The following is a 17,451-nucleotide window of genomic DNA, read 5'->3' as shown; positions in this document are numbered from 1 at the left end:
AGCTGTCCCAGCTGTCCCCAGGTGTGTTCAGCTGTCCCCAGGTGTGTCCCCAGGGGTGTTCAGCTGTCCCTAGGTGTCCCTGCAGTGTCCCCAGGTGTGTCCCCAGCTGTCCCTGCAGTGTCCCAGCTGTGTTCAGCTGTCCCCAGCTGTCCCAGCTGTCCCTGCAGTGTCCCTGCAGTATCCCCAGCTGTCCCTGCAGTGTCCCCAGGTGTGTCCCCAGCTGTCCCTGCAGTGTCCCTGCAGTATCCCCAGCTGTCCCTGCAGTGTCCCAGCTGTCCCTGCAGTGTCCCTGCAGTATCCCCAGCTGTCCCAGCTGTCCCTGCAGTGTCCCCAGCTGTCCCCAGCTGTCCCTGCAGTGTCCCAGCTGTGTTCAGCTGTCCCCAGCTGTCCCCAGCTGTCCCTGCAGTGTCCCTGCAGTATCCCCAGCTGTCCCTGCAGTGTCCCAGCTGTCCCAGCTGTCCCTGCAGTGTCCCCAGCTGTCCCTGCAGTGTCCCCAGCTGTCCCAGCTGTGTCCCTGCAGTGTCCCCAGCTGTCCCAGCTGTCCCCAGCTGTGTCCCCAGCTGTCCCCAGCTGTCCCTGCAGTGTCCCAGCTGTCCCAGCTGTGTCCCTGCAGTGTCCCAGCTGTCCCCAGCTGTCCCTGCAGTGTCCCTGCAGTGTCCCCAGCTGTCCCTGCAGTGTCCCAGCTGTCCCCAGCTGTCCCTGCAGTGTCCCTGCAGTGTCCCCAGCTGTCCCTGCAGTGTCCCAGCTGTCCCCAGCTGTCCCTGCAGTGTCCCAGCTGTCCCTGCAGTGTCCCTGCAGTGTCCCCAGCTGTCCCTGCAGTGTCCCCAGCTGTCCCAGCAGTGTCCCAGCAGTGTCCCTGCAGTGTCCCCAGCTGTCCCAGCTGTGTCCCCAGCTGTCCCCAGCTGTCCCAGCTGTGTCACCTTGATCTCGATCTGCTCCTCCATCTCTTTGCTCTTGAGCGCGGCGTACTCCTTCTCCAGCCTGGGGACACACGGACAGCTGGGGACAGAGGGACAGGGACAGGGACACAGGGACAGAGGGACAGAGGGACAGGGACAGGGACACAGGGACAGGGACAGGGACAGGGACAGGGACACAGGGACAGGGATGGGGACAGAGGGACAGGGACACAGGGAGACAGGGACAGCGGGACACAGGGACACAGGGACAGCGGGACACAGGGACAGGGACACAGGGACAGGGACAGGGACACAGGGACAGGGATGGGGACAGAGGGACAGGGAGAGGGACAGGGACACAGGGACAGCTGGGGACAGAGGGGACACAGGGACAGAGGGGACACAGGGACAGAGGGACAGCTGGGGACAGAGGGACAGAGGGACACAGGGACAGGGAGAGGGATGGGATAGGGAGAGGGGATGAGGACAGGGGAGAGGGACAGAGATGGAGACAGAGGGGACAGGGACAGAGGGACAGAGGGGACAGAGGGAGAGAGGGGACACAGGGACAGAGAGACAGAAGGACACAGTGACAGAGGGGACAGAGGGACACAGGGACAGAAGGACAGAAGGACAGAGGGACAGAGGGGACAGAGGGACACAGGGACAGAGGGACACAGGGACAGAGGGCCAGAGGCGTCCCCACCTCTTCATCTTGCGCGGGTTGTACTTGACCTGGCAGGCGCGCAGGATCAGCTGGTCGGGGCACGAGTCGAACTGGTGAGGGATCACCTTCTGGAAGTACTGCGGGACACGGGGCACAAAACGGGACAGGTCACACCAAACCGGGACAGGTCACACCAAAACGGGACAGGTCACACCAAAATGGGACAGGTCACACCAAAACGGGACAGGTCACACCAAAACGGGACAGGTCACACCAAAACGGGACAGGTCACCCCAAAACGGGACAGGTCACACCAAAACGGGACAGGTGACACCAAACCGGGACAGGTCACACCAAACCGGGACAGGTCACACCGAAAATGGGGGACAGGTCACACCAAAACGGGACAGGTCACACCAAACTGGGACAGGTCACACCAAACTGGGACAGGTCACACCAAACTGGGACAGGTCACACCAAACCGGGACAGGTCACACCAAACCGGGGACAATTCACCCCAAAACGGGGACAGGTCACACCAAAACGGGACAGGTCACACCAAACCGGGACAGGTCACACCGAAAATGGGGGACAGGTCACACCAAACCGGGGACAATTCACCCCAAAACGGGGACAGGTCACACCAAACCGGGACAGGTCACACCAAAACGGGACAGGTCACACCAAACCGGGACAGGTCACACCAAACCGGGACAGGTCACACCAAACCGGGGACAGGTCACACCAAACCGGGACAGCTCACACCAAACCGGGGACAATTCACCCCAAACCGGGGACAGGTCACACCAAACCGGGACAGGTCACACCAAACCGGGACAGGTCACACCAAACCGGGACAGGTCACACCAAACCGGGACAGGTGACACCAAACCGGGACAGGTCACACCAAACCGGGGACAGGTCACACCAAAACGGGACAGGTCACACCAAACCGGGACAGGTCACCCCAAAAATGGGGGACAGGTCACACCAAACCGGGACAGGTGACACCAAACCGGGACAGGTCACACCAAACCGGGACAGGTCACACCAAACCGGGACAGGTCACACCAAACCGGGGACAGGTGACACCAAACCGGGGACAGGTCACACCAAACCGGGACAGGTGACACCAAAACGGGGACAGGTCACATCAAAACGGGGACAGGTCACCCCAAAACGGGGACAATTCACCCCAAAACAGGGACAGGTCACACCAAACCGGGACAGGTCACCCCAAAACGGGGACAGGTCACACCAAACCGGGACAGGTCACACCAAACCGGGACAGGTGACACCAAAACGGGGACAGGTCACACCAAAACGGGGACAGGTCACACCAAACCGGGGACAGGTCACACCAAAACGGGGACAGGTCACACCAAACCGGGACAGGTCACACCAAACCGGGACAGGTGACACCAAACCGGGACAGGTCACACCAAACCGGGACAGGTCACCCCAAAACGGGGACAGGTCACACCAAACCGGGACAGGTCACACCAAACCGGGACAGGTCACCCCAAAACGGGGACAGGTCACACCAAAACGGGACAGGTCACACCAAAACGGGGACAGGTCACACCAAACCGGGACAGGTCACACCAAACCGGGGACAGGTCACACCAAAACGGGGACAGGTCACACCAAACCGGGACAGGTCACACCAAACCGGGACAGGTGACACCAAACCGGGACAGGTCACACCAAACCGGGGACAGGTCACACCAAAACGGGGACAGGTCACACCAAACCGGGACAGGTCACACCAAACCGGGACAGCTCACACCAAAACGGGACAGGTCACCCCGAAAATGGGGGACAGGTCACACCAAAACGGGGATTCAGAACAAAAATGGGGGATTCAGACCAAAAATGGGGAGATTCAGATCAAAAATGGGGAATTCACCCCAAAAACTGGGAGATTCAGCCCAAATCAAGGACAATTCACACCAAATTGGGGATAATTCACACGAAAAATGGGGGATTCAGACCAAAAATGGGGGATTCAGAACAAAAATGGGGGATTCAGACCAAAAATGGGGAATTCCGACCAAAAATGGGGGATTCACAGCAAACACGGAGAGAGTCAGAACAAATCGGGGACAAGTCACACCAAAAATGGGGAATTCACCCCAAAAATGGGGGATTCACAGCAAAATGGGGAATTCAGACCAAAAATGGGGAGAGTCAGCCCAAACTGGGGACAATTCACACCAAAAATGAGGATAATTCAGCCAAAATTGGGGACAATTCAGACCAAAAATGGGGAATTCACACCAAAAAATGGGGACAATGCAGCCCAAATCAGGGACAACTCACCCCAGAAATGGGCAATTCAGACCAAAAATGGGGAATTCAGACCAAAAATAGGGAATTCAGACCAAAAACGGGGAATTCAGAACAAAAATGGGGAATTCAGACCAAAAACAGGGAATTCAGACCAAAAACGGGGGATTCACAGCAAAAAATGGGGACAATTCAACCCAAATCAGGGACAATTCACACCAAAAACGGGGAGTTCAGCCCAAAATGGGGGCAATTCACCCCAAAAATGGGGAATTCACACCAAAAATGGGCAGATTCAGACCAAAAATGGGTACATTGAGGCCAAAATTGGGAAGATTCATCCCAAATCTGGGACAATTCAGCCCAAATTTGGGACAATTCATCCCAAATCAGGGAAAAAATGGCACAAAATGGGGAAAAAATGGGGAGAATCGACCCCAAATGGGGGAAAACCAGGACAAAACAGGGATAAACTCATCCTGCTGGCCAGACCACCCCAAATCCACCCCAAACCCACCCCAAATCCATCCCAAACCACCCCAAATCCATCCCATTGACCAAACCCACCCCAAACCCACCCCAAATCCATCCCATTGACCAAACCCACCCCAAATCCATCCCATTGACCAAACCCACACCAGATCCATCCCAAACAAACCTCAAATCCACCCCAAATCCATCCCATTGACCAAAGCCACCCCAAACCCATCCCACTGACCAAATCCCATCCATTGGCCAAACCCATCCCAAACTCACCCCACTGACCAGGCCCACACCGAGACCACCCCATTGACCAACCCCACCCCAAACCCCCTCCATTGCTGAACCCCACCCCAACCCCACCCCATTGACCAACCCCACCCCAACCCCACCCCATTGACCAACCCCACCCCAACCCCACCCCATTGACCAAACCCACCCCAAATCCACCCCATTGACCAAACCCACCTCAAACTCACCCCAAATCCACCCCATTGACCAAACCCACCCCAACCCCACCCCATTGATCACCCCATTGACCAAACCCACCCCAAATCCACCCCATTGACCAACCCCACCCTAAAACCACCCCAAACCCATCCCATTGTGCACCCCATTGACCAAACCCACCCCAACCCCACCCCACTGACCAAACCCACCCTAAACCCACCCCAAACCCACCCCATTGACCAAACCCACCCCAAACCCACCCCATTGACCAAACCCACCCCAAATCCACCCCATTGACCAAACCCACCCTAAACCCACCCCAAACCCATCCCATTGACCAAACCCACCCCAAATCCACCCCATTGACCAAACCCATCCCATTGACCAAACCCACCCCAAATCCACCCCATTGACCAAACCCACCCTAAACCCACCCCAAACCCGCCCCATTGATCAAACCCACCCCACTGACCAACCCCACCCTAAACCCCCTCTACTGCTGAACCCCACCCCAACCCCACCCCAACCCTACCCCATTGACCAAACCCAACCCAAGGCCACCCCAAACCAGTCCAAGGCCACCAAGCCCACCTCACCCCAAGCTCACCCCATTGACCAACCCCACCCCAACCCCATCCTATTGACCAACCCCATCCTAACCCCACACCAACCCCATCCTATTGACCAACCCCACCCCACTGACCCCAACCCTGCCACCACCCCATTGACCAACCCCACACCAACCCCACTGCAAACCCATCCCAACCCCACCCCACTGACCAACCCCACCCCAACCCCATCCTATTGACCAACCCCACCCCAACCCCATCCTATTGACCAACCCCACACCAACCCCACCCCAAACCCATTCCAACACCACCCCACTGACCAACCCACCCCACTGACCAACCCACCCCACTGACCAACCCATCCTACTGACCAACCCCACCCCAAAACCATCCCAACCCCACCCCACAGACCAACCCCACCCCAACCCTGCCCCACTGATCAAACCCATCCCGACCCCACCCCACTGACCAACCTCACCCCGTTGACCAACCCCATCCTAACCCCACCCCAAACCAACTGACCCAACTGACCCGAACCCCACCCCACTGCCCAAGCCCACCCCAAGCCCACCCCACTGACCAACCCCGCTCCAAAGCCATCCCAAGACCACCCCAGGGTCCCCCAGGCCCCCAAGGTCCCCAAGGTCCCCAGTGTCCCCCCGGCCGTACCTGGGACATGCCCTCCATGTCCAGCTGCACCAGCTCGGCCTGGTTGAACTGCAGCAGGGCCATCCCCACGCGGAACACAATCTCCAGCCCCTGCCACGTCCCCACCGTCACCGGGGCCACCAGGGCCACCCCAGGGCCACCAGGGCCACCAGGGCCACCAGGGCCATCCCCACACGGAACACGATCTCCAGCCCCTGCCACGTCCCCACGGTCACCGGGGCCACCAGGGCCACCCCAGGGCCACCAGGGCCACCAGGGCCATCCCCACACGGAACACGATCTCCAGCCCCTGCCACGTCCCCACCGTCACCGGGGCCACCAGGGCCACCAGGGCCACCAGGGCCATCCCCACGTGGAACACGATCTCCAGCCCCTGCCATGTCCCCATGGTCACCGGGGCCACCAGGGCCACCCCAGGACCACCCCAGGGCCATCAGGGCCAGCCCAAGGCCACCTCAGGGCCACCCCATGGTCACCAGGGCCACCAGGGCCATCCCCACACGGAACACCATCTCCAGCCCCTGCCACGTCCCCACGGTCACCACGGCCACCTCAGGGCCACCTCGGGTCATCCCAGATAACCATGGCCACCCTGAGGCCACCTTGGGTTATTGGGGCCACCTGACGGCCACCCCACCCCTGCCACTGCCCCACCCGGTCAGTGTGGCCACCACGGCCACCACGGGTCATCCCTGGGTCACCACGGCCACTCCAGAGCCACTTTGGGTCATTGGGGCCACCCCACAGCCACCATGGCCACGCCACAGCCACTTTGGGTCATTGGGGCCACCCCACGGCCACCATGGCCACGCCAGAGCCACCTTGGGTCACCCCAGATCACCATGGCCACCCTGGGGCCACCTCAGATCATCTCCGGGTCACCACGGCCACCCCTGAGCCCATTTTTGAGGGACTTGACCAAATCCAAACCTGTTCTTGAGGGATTTGATCCACCCCAAACTCCTTCTTCAGGGACTTGGTCAAACCCAACTCGTTTTTTGAGGAGTTTCATCCACCCCAAACCCATTTTTGAGGGACATCATCCAACCCAACCCATTTTTGAGTGATTTGGTCAAACCCAAACCCATTTTTGAGGGACTTGATCCACCCCAAACACATTCTTGAAGAGTTTGATCCACCCCAAACCCATTTTTGGGGGATTTGGTCAAACCCAAACCCACTTTTGAAGACTTGATCCACCTCAAACCCGTTCTTGAGAAGTTTGATCCACCCCAAACTCGTTTTTGAGAGACTTGGTCAAACCCAACCCATTCTTGAGGGATTTGGTCAAACCCAAACCCATTTTTGAAGGATTTGGTCAAACCCAACCCATTTTTTGAGGAGTTTCATCCACCCCAAACCCAATCTTGAGGGACATCATCCAACCCAACCCATTTTTGAGGATTGGGTTTGATGATGTCCCTCATCATTTGGGGTTGGATTGGAGAAAAACAGGAATTTGGGGATGGATAAAAATGGGAACTCTGGGTCGGGTTTGGGGAGAAAAATGGGAATTCAGGGTAAGATAAAAATGGGAATTTGGGGTCAGATAAAAATGGGAATTTGGGGTCAGAAAAAAATGGGAATTTGGGGTCAGAAAAAACGGGAACTCGGCGTTGGACTTGGGGAGAAAAATTGGAATTTGGGGTCAGATAAAAACGGGATTTTGGCCAAACTCAAACCCAATTTTGAGGAGTTTGATCCACCCCAAACTTGATTTGAGGAATTTGCTCAATCCCAAACCCATAATTGAGGGACATCATCAAACCAAATTTTGGGGTGGAAGGGGTGAACCATCCCCAACCAATTTTGGGTACCTCGTACATGAAGATGTCGAAGACGCGCGTGGCCACGGGCAGGGGGAAGGCGCTGAGGAACCACCCCAAATTTGAAGGAATTTGGTCAAACCCAAACCCATTTTTGAAGACTTGATCCACCTCAAACCCGTTCTTGAAGAGTTTGAACCACCCCAAACCCATTTTTGAAGGATTTGGTCAAACCAAACCAATTTATGAGGGATTTGGTTCCACCTCAAAACCATTGTTGATGGACATCATCCAACCCAACCCATTTCAGAGTGATTTAGTCAAACCCAAACCAATTTTTGAGGGACTTGATCCACCCCAAACCCATTTCTGAGGGATTTTATTCCCCCCACCCCCGATTTTGGGGCGGAAGGGGCCGATTTTGGGTACCTCGTACATGAAGATGTCGAAGACGCGCGTGGCCACGGGCAGGGGGAAGGTGCTGAGGAACGGGGTGAGGAACCACCCTGAATTCTGAGGGATTTGGTTCACACCCCAAATTTGGAGGAATTTGGTCAAACCCAACCCATTCTTGAGGAGTTTGATCCACCCCAAACTTGTTTTTGAGGGATTTGGTCAAACCCAACCCATTCTTGAGGGATTTGGTCCACCTCACATGAATTTTTGAGGACTTTGATCCATCCCCAACTCATTTTTGAGGGACTTGGTGAAACCAAACTCCTTTCTAAAGGATTTGATCCATCCCAAACTTTTTGAGGGACTTCATCAAACCCAACCCATTTTTGAAGGATTTGATCCATCCGAAACCCATTTTTGAAGGATTTGGTCAAACCCAACCCATTTTTTGAGGACTTTGATCCACCCCAAACCAGTTTTTGAGGGACTTGGTCAAACCCAACCCTTTTTTGAGGGATTAACTCAAATCCAAACCCATTTTTGTGGGATTTCATCCACCTCACATAAATTTTTGAGGACTTTGATCCATCCTCAACTCATTTTTGAGGGACTTCATCAAACCCAACCCATTCTTGAGGGATTTACTCAAACCCAAACCCATTTTTGAAGATTTGATCCACCTCAAACCCGTTCTTGAGAAGTTTGATCCACCCCAAACCCATTTTTGTGGGATTTGGTCAAACCCAAACCCATTTTTGTGGGATTTGGTCAAACCCAAACCCATTTTTGGGGGATTTGGTCAAACCCAAAACCATTTTTGAAGACTTGATTCACCCCAAACACATTCTTGCAGAGTTTGATCCACCCCAAACCCATTTTTGGGGGATTTAGTCAAACTCAAACCCATTTTTGAAGATTTGATCCACCTCAAACCCATTCTTGAGGAGTTTGATCCACCCCAAACTCGTTTTTGAGGAATTTACTCAAACCCAACCCATTCTTGTGGGATTTGGTTCCACCCCAAACCCATTTTTGAGGGATTTCTTTCCCCCCAACCCCGATTTTGGGGCGGAAGGGGCCGATTTTGGGTACCTCGTACATGAAGATGTCGAAGACGCGCGTGGCCACGGGCAGGGGGAAGGTGCTGAGGAACAGGCTGAGGAACCACCCCAAATTCTGAGGGACTTGGTTGAACCCAAACCCATTTTTGAAGGATTTGATCCACCCCAAACTTGTTTTTGAGGGATTTGGTCAAACCCAAACCCATTTTTGAAGACTTGATCCACCTCAAACCCGTTCCTGAGGACTTTGAACCACCCCAAACCCATTTTTGAAGGATTTGGTCAAACCAAACCCATTCTGGAGGAATTTGGTCAAACTCAACCCATCTTTGAGGGATTTGGTCAAACCAAACCCATTTTTGTGGGATTTACTCAAACCCAATCCAGTTTTGAAGCATTTCGTCAAACCCAACCCATTCTTGAGGGATTTCGTCCACCTCACATCAATTTTTGAGGACTTTGATCCATCTCCAACTCATTTTTGAGGGACTTCATCAAACCAAACCCATTCTTGAGAGTTTGATCCACCCCAAACTCGTTTTTGAGAGACTTGGTCAAACCCAACTCATTTTTGCGGGATTTACTCAAACCCAACCCATTTCTGAGGGATTTCTTTGCCCCCAACCCCAATTTTGGGGCGGAAGGGGCCAATTTTGGGGTACCTCGTACACGAAGATGTCGAAGATGCGCGTGGCCACGGGCAGGGGGAAGGTGCTGAGGAACAGCATGAGGAACTACCCCGAATTCTGAGGGATTTCATCAAACCCAAACCCATTTTTGAAGGATTTGATCCACCCCAAACTTGTTTTTGAGGGATTTGGTCAAACCCAAACCCATTTTTGGGGGATTTGGTCAAACCCAAACCCATTTTTGAAGACTTGATCCACCTCAAACCCGTTCTTGAGGTGTTTGAACCACCCCAAACCCATTTTTGAAGGATTTGGACAAACTGAACCCATTCTTGAGGGATTTGGTTCCACCCCAAACCCATTTTTGAGGGATTTCTTTCCCCCCAACCCCGATTTTGGGGCGGAAGGGGCCGATTTTGGGGTACCTCGTACATGAAGATGTCGAAGACGCGCGTGGCCACGGGCAGGGGGAAGGTGCTGAGGAACAGGCTGAGGAACCACCCCAAATTCTGAGGGACTTGGTCGAACCCAAACCCATTTTTGAAGGATTTGATCCACCCCAAACCCATTTTTGTGGGATTTGGTCAAACCCAAACCCATTTTTGGGGGATTTGGTCAAACCCAAAACCATTTTTGAAGACTTGATTCACCCCAAACACATTCTTGCAGAGTTTGATCCACCCCAAACCCATTTTTGGGGGATTTAGTCAAACTCAAACCCATTTTTGAAGATTTGATCCACCTCAAACCCATTCTTGAGGAGTTTGATCCACCCCAAACTCGTTTTTGAGGAATTTACTCAAACCCAACCCATTTTTGTGGGATTTGGTTCCACCCCAAACCCATTTTTCAGGGATTTTTCCCCCCCAACCCCGATTTTGGGGCGGAAGGGGCCGATTTTGGGTACCTCGTACATGAAGATGTCGAAGACGCGCGTGGCCACGGGCAGGGGGAAGGTGGTGAGGAAGAGCGTGAGGAACCAGGACGAGGCGTACATGGAGGTGAGGAAGCTCTGCGAGCGGAAGTGCACGTTCAGCTCCGGCAGCTGCTCCTGCGGACAGCGGGGTCGGGGGAAAAACGGGAGTTTGGGGTTGGATTTGGGGAGAAAAACGGGAGTTTGGGGTTGGATTTGGGGAGGAAAACGGGAGTTTGGGGTCAGGGAAAAATGGGAGTTTGGGGTCAGAAAAATGGGAATTTGGGGAGAAAAACGGGAGTTTGGGGTCAGGGAAACACGGGAGTTTGGGGAGAAAAAACGGGAGTTTGGGGTTGGATTTGGGGAGAAAAACGGGAGTTTGGGGTCAGGGAAAAACGGGAATTTGGGGTCAGGGAAACACGGGAATTTGGGGAGAAAAACGGGAGCTTGGGGTCAGGGAAACACGGGATTTGGGGTCAGGGAAAAACGGGAGTTTGGGGTCAGGGAAAAACGGGAATTTGGGGTCAGGGAAAAACGGGAGTTTGGGGTCAGGGAAACACGGGAATTTGGGGAGAAAAACGGGAGTTTGGGGTCAGGGAAAAATGGGAATTTGGGGTCAGAGAAAAATGGGAATTTGGGGTCAGAGAAAAATGGGAATTTGGGGAGAAAAACGGGAGTTTGGGGTCAGAAAAAACGGGAACTCGGCGTTGGGTTTGGGGAGAAAAAACATGGGAATTTGGGGTTGGAAAAAACGTGAATTCGGGGTTGGATTTGAGGGGGAAAAAGGGGAATTTGGGGTCGGACAAAAATGGGAATTTGGGGTTGGGTTTGGGGAGAAAAATGGGAATTCGGGGTGAGATAAAACTGGGAATTTGGGGAGAAAAAGCATGGGAATTTGGGGTTGGACAAAAATGGGAATTTGGGGTTGGATTTGGGGAGAAAAATGGGAATTTGGGGTGAGACAACAACGGGAATTTGGGGTTGGAAAAAACGGGAATTTGGGGTGAGACAAAAACAGGAATTTGGGGTCGGATTCAGGGACAAAACCGGGATTTGGGGTCAGACAAAAATGGGAATTTGGGGTCAGAAAAAACAGGAATTCAATGTCGGATTCAGGGACAAAAATGGGAATTTGGGGTCAGACAAAAATGGTGTCGGATTCAGGGACAAAAACAGGATTTTGGGGTTGGACAAAAACTGGAATTTGATATTGGACAAAAACCGGAATTTGATGTTGGATTCAGGGACAAAAATGGGAATTTGGGGTCAAAAAAAAATGGGAATTCAGGGTTGGACAAAAATGGGAACTCGGGATCTGGACGAGGGGACAAAAATGGGAATTTGGGGTTGGACAAAAGTGGGAATTTGGGGTTGGACAAAAATGGGAATCCGGGGTTGGATTCGGGGACAAAAACGGGATTTTAGGGTTGGACAAAAATGGGAATTTGGGGCTGGATAAAAATGGGAATTTGGGGTTGAACAAAAATGAGATTTTGGGGTTGGATAAAAATGAGATTTTGGGGTTGGATAAAAATGGGAATTTGGGGCTGGACAAAAATGGGAATTCGGGATCTGGACGAGGGGACAAAAGTGGGAATTTGGGGTTAGACAAAAATGGGAATTTGGGGTTGGACAAAAATGGGAATTTGGGGTTGGACAAAAATGGGAATTCAGGGCTGGACAAAAATGGGAATCCGGGGTTGGATTTGGGGACAAAAATGGGATTTTGGGGCTGGACAAAAATGGGAATTTGGGGTTGGACAAAAGTGGGAGTTCAGGGTTGGACAAAAATGGGAATTTGGGGTTGGACAAAAATGGGAATTTGGGGTTGGACAAAAATGGGATTTTGGGGCTGGATAAAAATGAGATTTTGGGGTTGGATAAAAATGGGAACTCGGGGACAAAAGTGGGAATTTGGGGTTGGACAAAAATGGGAATTCAGGGCTGGACAAAAATGGGAACTCAGGGACAAAAGTGGGAATTTGGGGTTGGACAAAAATGGGAATTTGGTGTTGGATGTGGAGAGAAAAACGGGAATTTGGGGTGAGACGACACCGGGAATTTGGGGAGAAAAATGTGAATTTGGGTTTGGACAAAAATGGGAATTTGGAACTGGACAAAAATGGGAATTTGGGGCTGGACAAAAATGAGGTTTCAGGGCTGGACAAAAACAGGAATTCAGGATCTGGACATGGGGACAGAAGTGGGAATTTGGGGTTGGACAAAAGTGGGAATTTGGGGTTGGACAAAAACGGGAATTCAGGATCTGGACGAGGGGACAGAAGTGGGAATTTGGGGTCAGACAAAAATGGGAATTCAGGGCTGGACAAAAATGGGAATCCGGGGTTGGATTTGGGGACAAAAATGGGAATTCGGGGTGGGACAAAAATGGGAATTCGGGGTTGGACAAAAATGGGAATTTGGGGCTGGATAAAAATGAGATTTTGGGGTTGGACAAAAATGGGAATTCGGGATCTGGACGAGGGGACAATAGTGGGAATTTGGGGTTGGACACAAATGGGAATTCAGGGCTGGAGAAAACCAGGAATTGAGGATCTGGCCGTGGGGACAGAAGTGGGAATGTGGGATGTCCCTGTCCCACCTGCAGCAGGAACTCGAACTGGTAGATGCAGAGCCCCAGCTCGGCCATGCTGGGCTTGAAGAGCTCGCGCAGGCGGTACTCCTGCATGAGGCGCACGAAGACGCTGAACGCCTCCTCCTCGGGCATCTGGGGGGAAACAGCACCGGGGGTCCAAAAAAAAAGGGAATTCCCAAAAGAATCCACGGAATTCCCAGCAAAATTAATGGAATTCCCAGCGAAAAACCCGCGAAATTCCCATCAAAACCTCAGAATTCACACCAAACACTGAACGCCTCCTCCTCGGGAATCTGGGGGGAAAAACAGCACCGGGGGTCCCAAAAAAAAGGAAATTCCCAAAAGAATCCACGGAATTCCCAGCAAAACCCATGGAATTCCCAGCGAAAAACCCGCGAAATTCCCATCAAAACCTCAGAATGCACACCAAAATCTGAACGCCTCCTCCCCCGGCATCTGGGGGGGAAAAACACCGGGATTCCCAAAAAAAAAAGGGAATTCCCAAAAGAATCCCTGGAATTCCCAGCAAAATCCATGGAATTCCCAGGAAAATACCCGGAATTCCCAGAAAAATCCACTGAATTCCCAGAAAAAAACACGCAATTCCCATCAAAACCTCAGAATTCAAACCAAACACTGAAGGCCTCCTCCTCCGGCATCTGGGGGGGAAAAACACCGGGGGTCCAAAAAAAAGGGAATTCCCATCAAAATCCCCAGAATTCCCATCAACATCCCCAAATTCCCATCAGAATCCCTGGAATTCCCATGGAACTGAGGGAATTCCCATCAAAATCCCAGGAATTCCCATCAAACGCTGAACGCCTCCTCCTCGGGCATCTGCGGGGGGGAAACACCGGGGGTGCAAAAAAAAAAGGGAATTCCCGTCAGAATCCATGGAATTCCCAGAAAAATCCACGGAATTCCCAAAAAAAAACCCACGAAATTCCCATGGAACTGAGGGAATTCCTGTCAAAATCCATGGAATTCTCAGAAAAAAACCCACGAAATTCCCAGCAAAACCTCAGAATTCCAACCAAACGCTGAACGCCTCCTCCTCTGACATCTGGGTGAGGAAAAGACCTGGATTGCCTAAAAATCCGGGAATTCCCATCAGAATCCCTGGAATTCCTGTCAAAATCCTGGAATTCCCAGTAAAAAATCCCCATAATTCCCACGGAACTGACGGAATTCCTGTCAAAATCCCGGAATTCCCATCAAACGCTGAACGCCTCCTGCTCCGGCATCTGGGGGGGAAAAAAACACCGGGGTTCCCAAAAAACCTGGGAATTCCCATCAAAAACTCAGGAATTCCCAGCAAAATCCTGGAATTCCCAGTAAAAAAACCTGTAATTCCCATGGAACTGAGGGAATTCCTGTCAAAATCCATGGAATTCTCAGAAAAAAAACACGAAATTCCCAGCGAAACCTCAGAATTCCAACCAAACGCTGCACGCCTCCTCCTCCAGCATCTGTGGTGGGAAAAGCCCAGATTTCCCAAAAAAATCTGGGAATTCCCATCAAAATCCATGGAATTCCCAGCAAAAACCTGTAATTCCCATGGAACTGATGGAATTCCTGTCAAAATCCCTGGAATTCCCATGGAATGCTGAACGCCTCCTCCTCTGGCATCTGGGGCAGGAAAAGCCCAGAATTCCCAAAAACCCTGGGAATTCCCATCAAAATCCCAGGAATTGGCATCAAAACCCCAGAATTCCCAGAAAAAGCCCAGAATTCCCATCAAATCCCTGAAATTCCTGGAAAAAACCCCCAGAATTCCCCAAAAAAACCAGAATTTCCACCAAACCCCTGGAATTCCCATCAAAATCCCCGGAATTCCCAAACAAACCCCCAGAATTCCCAAAAAAAAACCCCAGAATTCCCAAAAAACCCCTCAGAATTCCCAAAAAAACCCCAGAATTCCCAAAAAAAAACCCCGGAATTCCCACAAAAAACCCCCAGAATTCCCAAAAACCCCGGAATTCCCAAAAAACCGCCCAGAATTCCCAAAAAAACCTCAGAATTCCCAAAAAAACCGCCAGAATTCCCCAAAAAAGCCAGAATTCCCAAAAAACCCCCCAGAATTCCCCCCAAAAAACCTCAGAATTCCCAAAAAAACCCCAGAATTCCCAAAAACCCCTCAGAATTCCCAATAAAACCCCCAGAATTCCTAAAAAAAACCCCACAATTCCCATCAAAGTTCTGAAATTCCCAGAAGCTTTTGGGAATTCTGAATTTCTCAGAATGCTGGGATTCCCAAAACCCCCCAGAATTCCCGAAACAACCCCCAGAATTCCCAAAAAAAGCCCCCAGAATTCCCAAAAACCCCCCAGAATTCCCAAAACCCCCCAGAATTCCCAAAAAACCCCCCCCATTCCCACCTGCATGAGCAGCAGTCCCACGATGAAGGCGCTGCCCTGGCAATACCCAACCTCGCGATCCACCAGGGAGTAGGCCTGGGGAGGCACCCATGGGTGTCACCCGTGGCACCCACGGGACACCCAGCCCCACCTCCGGTCCCAGTGTCACCCACGGGACACCCACGGGACACCCACGGGACACCCATGGGACACCCAGCAGCACCTCCTGTCCCCGTGGCACCCATGTCACCCACGGGACACCCATGGGACACCCACGGGACACCCAGGGGACACCCATGGGACACCCAGCAGCACCTCCTGTCCCCGTGGCACCCATGTCACCCACGGGACACCCATGGGACACCCACGGGACACCCAGGGGACACCCATGGGGACACCCAGCAGCACCTCCTGTCCCCGTGGCACCCATGTCACCCACGGGACACCCAGCAGCCCCTCCTGTCCTTGTGTCCCCAGAGTGTCACCTTCATGACGTTGAACGTCTCCTGTCCCACCCCTGGCAGTGTCCCAGGTGTCCCCGGTGTCCCCAGGTGTCCCCAGTGTCACCTTCATGATGTTGAAGAGCACCTCCTGGCCCTGTCCCACCCCTGGCAGTGTCCCAGGTGTCCCCAGGTGTCCCCACTGTCACCTTCATGACGTTGAAGAGCACCTCCTGGCCCTGTCCCTGTCCCAGTGCCACCCCAGATCCCTGTCCCAGGTGTCCCCAGGTGTCCCAGGTGTCCCCAGGTGTCCCCACTGTCACCTTCATGACGTTGAGGAGCACCACCTGGCCCTGTCCCACCCCAGTGCCACCCCTGGCAGTGTCCCAGGTGTCCCCAGGTGTCCCCAGGTGTCCCAGGTGTCCCCAGTGTCACCTTCATGACGTTGAAGAGCACCTCCTGGCCCTGTCCCTGTCCCAGTGCCACCCCAGATCCCTGTCCCAGGTGTCCCCAGGTGTCCCCAGGTGTCCCAGGTGTCCCAGGTGTCCCAGGTGTCCCCAGGTGTCCCCAGGTGTCCCAGGTGTCCCCGGTGTCCCAGGTGTCCCCGGTGTCCCCAGTGTCACCCCTGGCAGTGTCCCAGGTGTCCCAGGTGTCCCCAGGTGTCCCAGGTGTCCCCAGTGTCACCTTCATGACGTTGAAGAGCACCTCCTGGCCTTGTCCCACCCCTGATCCCTGTCCCAGGTGTCCCCAGGTGTGCCCAGGTGTCCCAGGTGTCCCAGGTGTCCCAGGTGTCCCCAGGTGTCCCAGGTGTCCCCAGGTGTCCCCAGTGTCACCTTCATGACGTTGAAGAGCACCTCCTGGCCTTGTCCCACCCCTGATCCCTGTCCCAGGTGTCCCCAGGTGTGCCCAGGTGTCCCAGGTGTCCCAGGTGTCCCAGGTGTCCCCAGGTGTCCCCAGTGTCACCTTCATGACGTTGAAGAGCACCTCCTGGCCTTGTCCCACCCCTGATCCCTGTCCCAGGTGTCCCAGGTGTCCCCAGGTGTCCCCAGGTGTCCCAGGTGTCCCCAGTGTCACCTTCATGACGTTGAAGAGCACCTCCTGGCCCTGTCCCACCCCTGGCAGTGTCCCAGGTGTCCCCAGGTGTCCCCACTGTCACCTTCATGACGTAGAAGAGCACCTCCTGGCCCTGTCCCACTGTCCCAGTGCCACCCCTGGCAGTGTCTCAGGTGTCCCAGGTGTCCCCAGGTGTCCCCAGGTGTCCCCAGGTGTC

At 53.6% G+C, this 17,451-nt stretch overlaps 1 protein-coding gene across 11 annotated transcripts in view; it reads right to left on the bottom strand.

Annotated features, from left to right (window-relative positions):
- Window positions 1-17,451, bottom strand: part of EVI5L (ecotropic viral integration site 5 like) — a 59,934-nt gene that overhangs the window by 23,280 nt on the left and 19,203 nt on the right. For all 11 annotated transcript variants that reach the window (XM_064402096.1, XM_064402098.1, XM_064402094.1 and 8 more), the window contains exons 5-10: window positions 15,763-15,837; window positions 13,391-13,516; window positions 10,783-10,926; window positions 6,024-6,113; window positions 1,606-1,703; window positions 921-981 (exon numbers count right to left, since the gene is read on the bottom strand). In XM_064402096.1, coding sequence (XP_064258166.1) covers window positions 921-981; window positions 1,606-1,703; window positions 6,024-6,113; window positions 10,783-10,926; window positions 13,391-13,516; window positions 15,763-15,837 — 594 coding nt within the window. The remainder of the gene's footprint in view (window positions 1-920; window positions 982-1,605; window positions 1,704-6,023; window positions 6,114-10,782; window positions 10,927-13,390; window positions 13,517-15,762; window positions 15,838-17,451) is intronic.

This window comes from Passer domesticus, chromosome 34 (assembly GCF_036417665.1).
Source record: "Passer domesticus isolate bPasDom1 chromosome 34, bPasDom1.hap1, whole genome shotgun sequence".
NCBI classification, from domain to species: Eukaryota; Metazoa; Chordata; class Aves; order Passeriformes; family Passeridae; genus Passer; species Passer domesticus.
The sequence above is the reverse complement of the archived record's forward strand: the minus strand, read 5'-3'. Positions and strand labels throughout refer to the sequence as shown.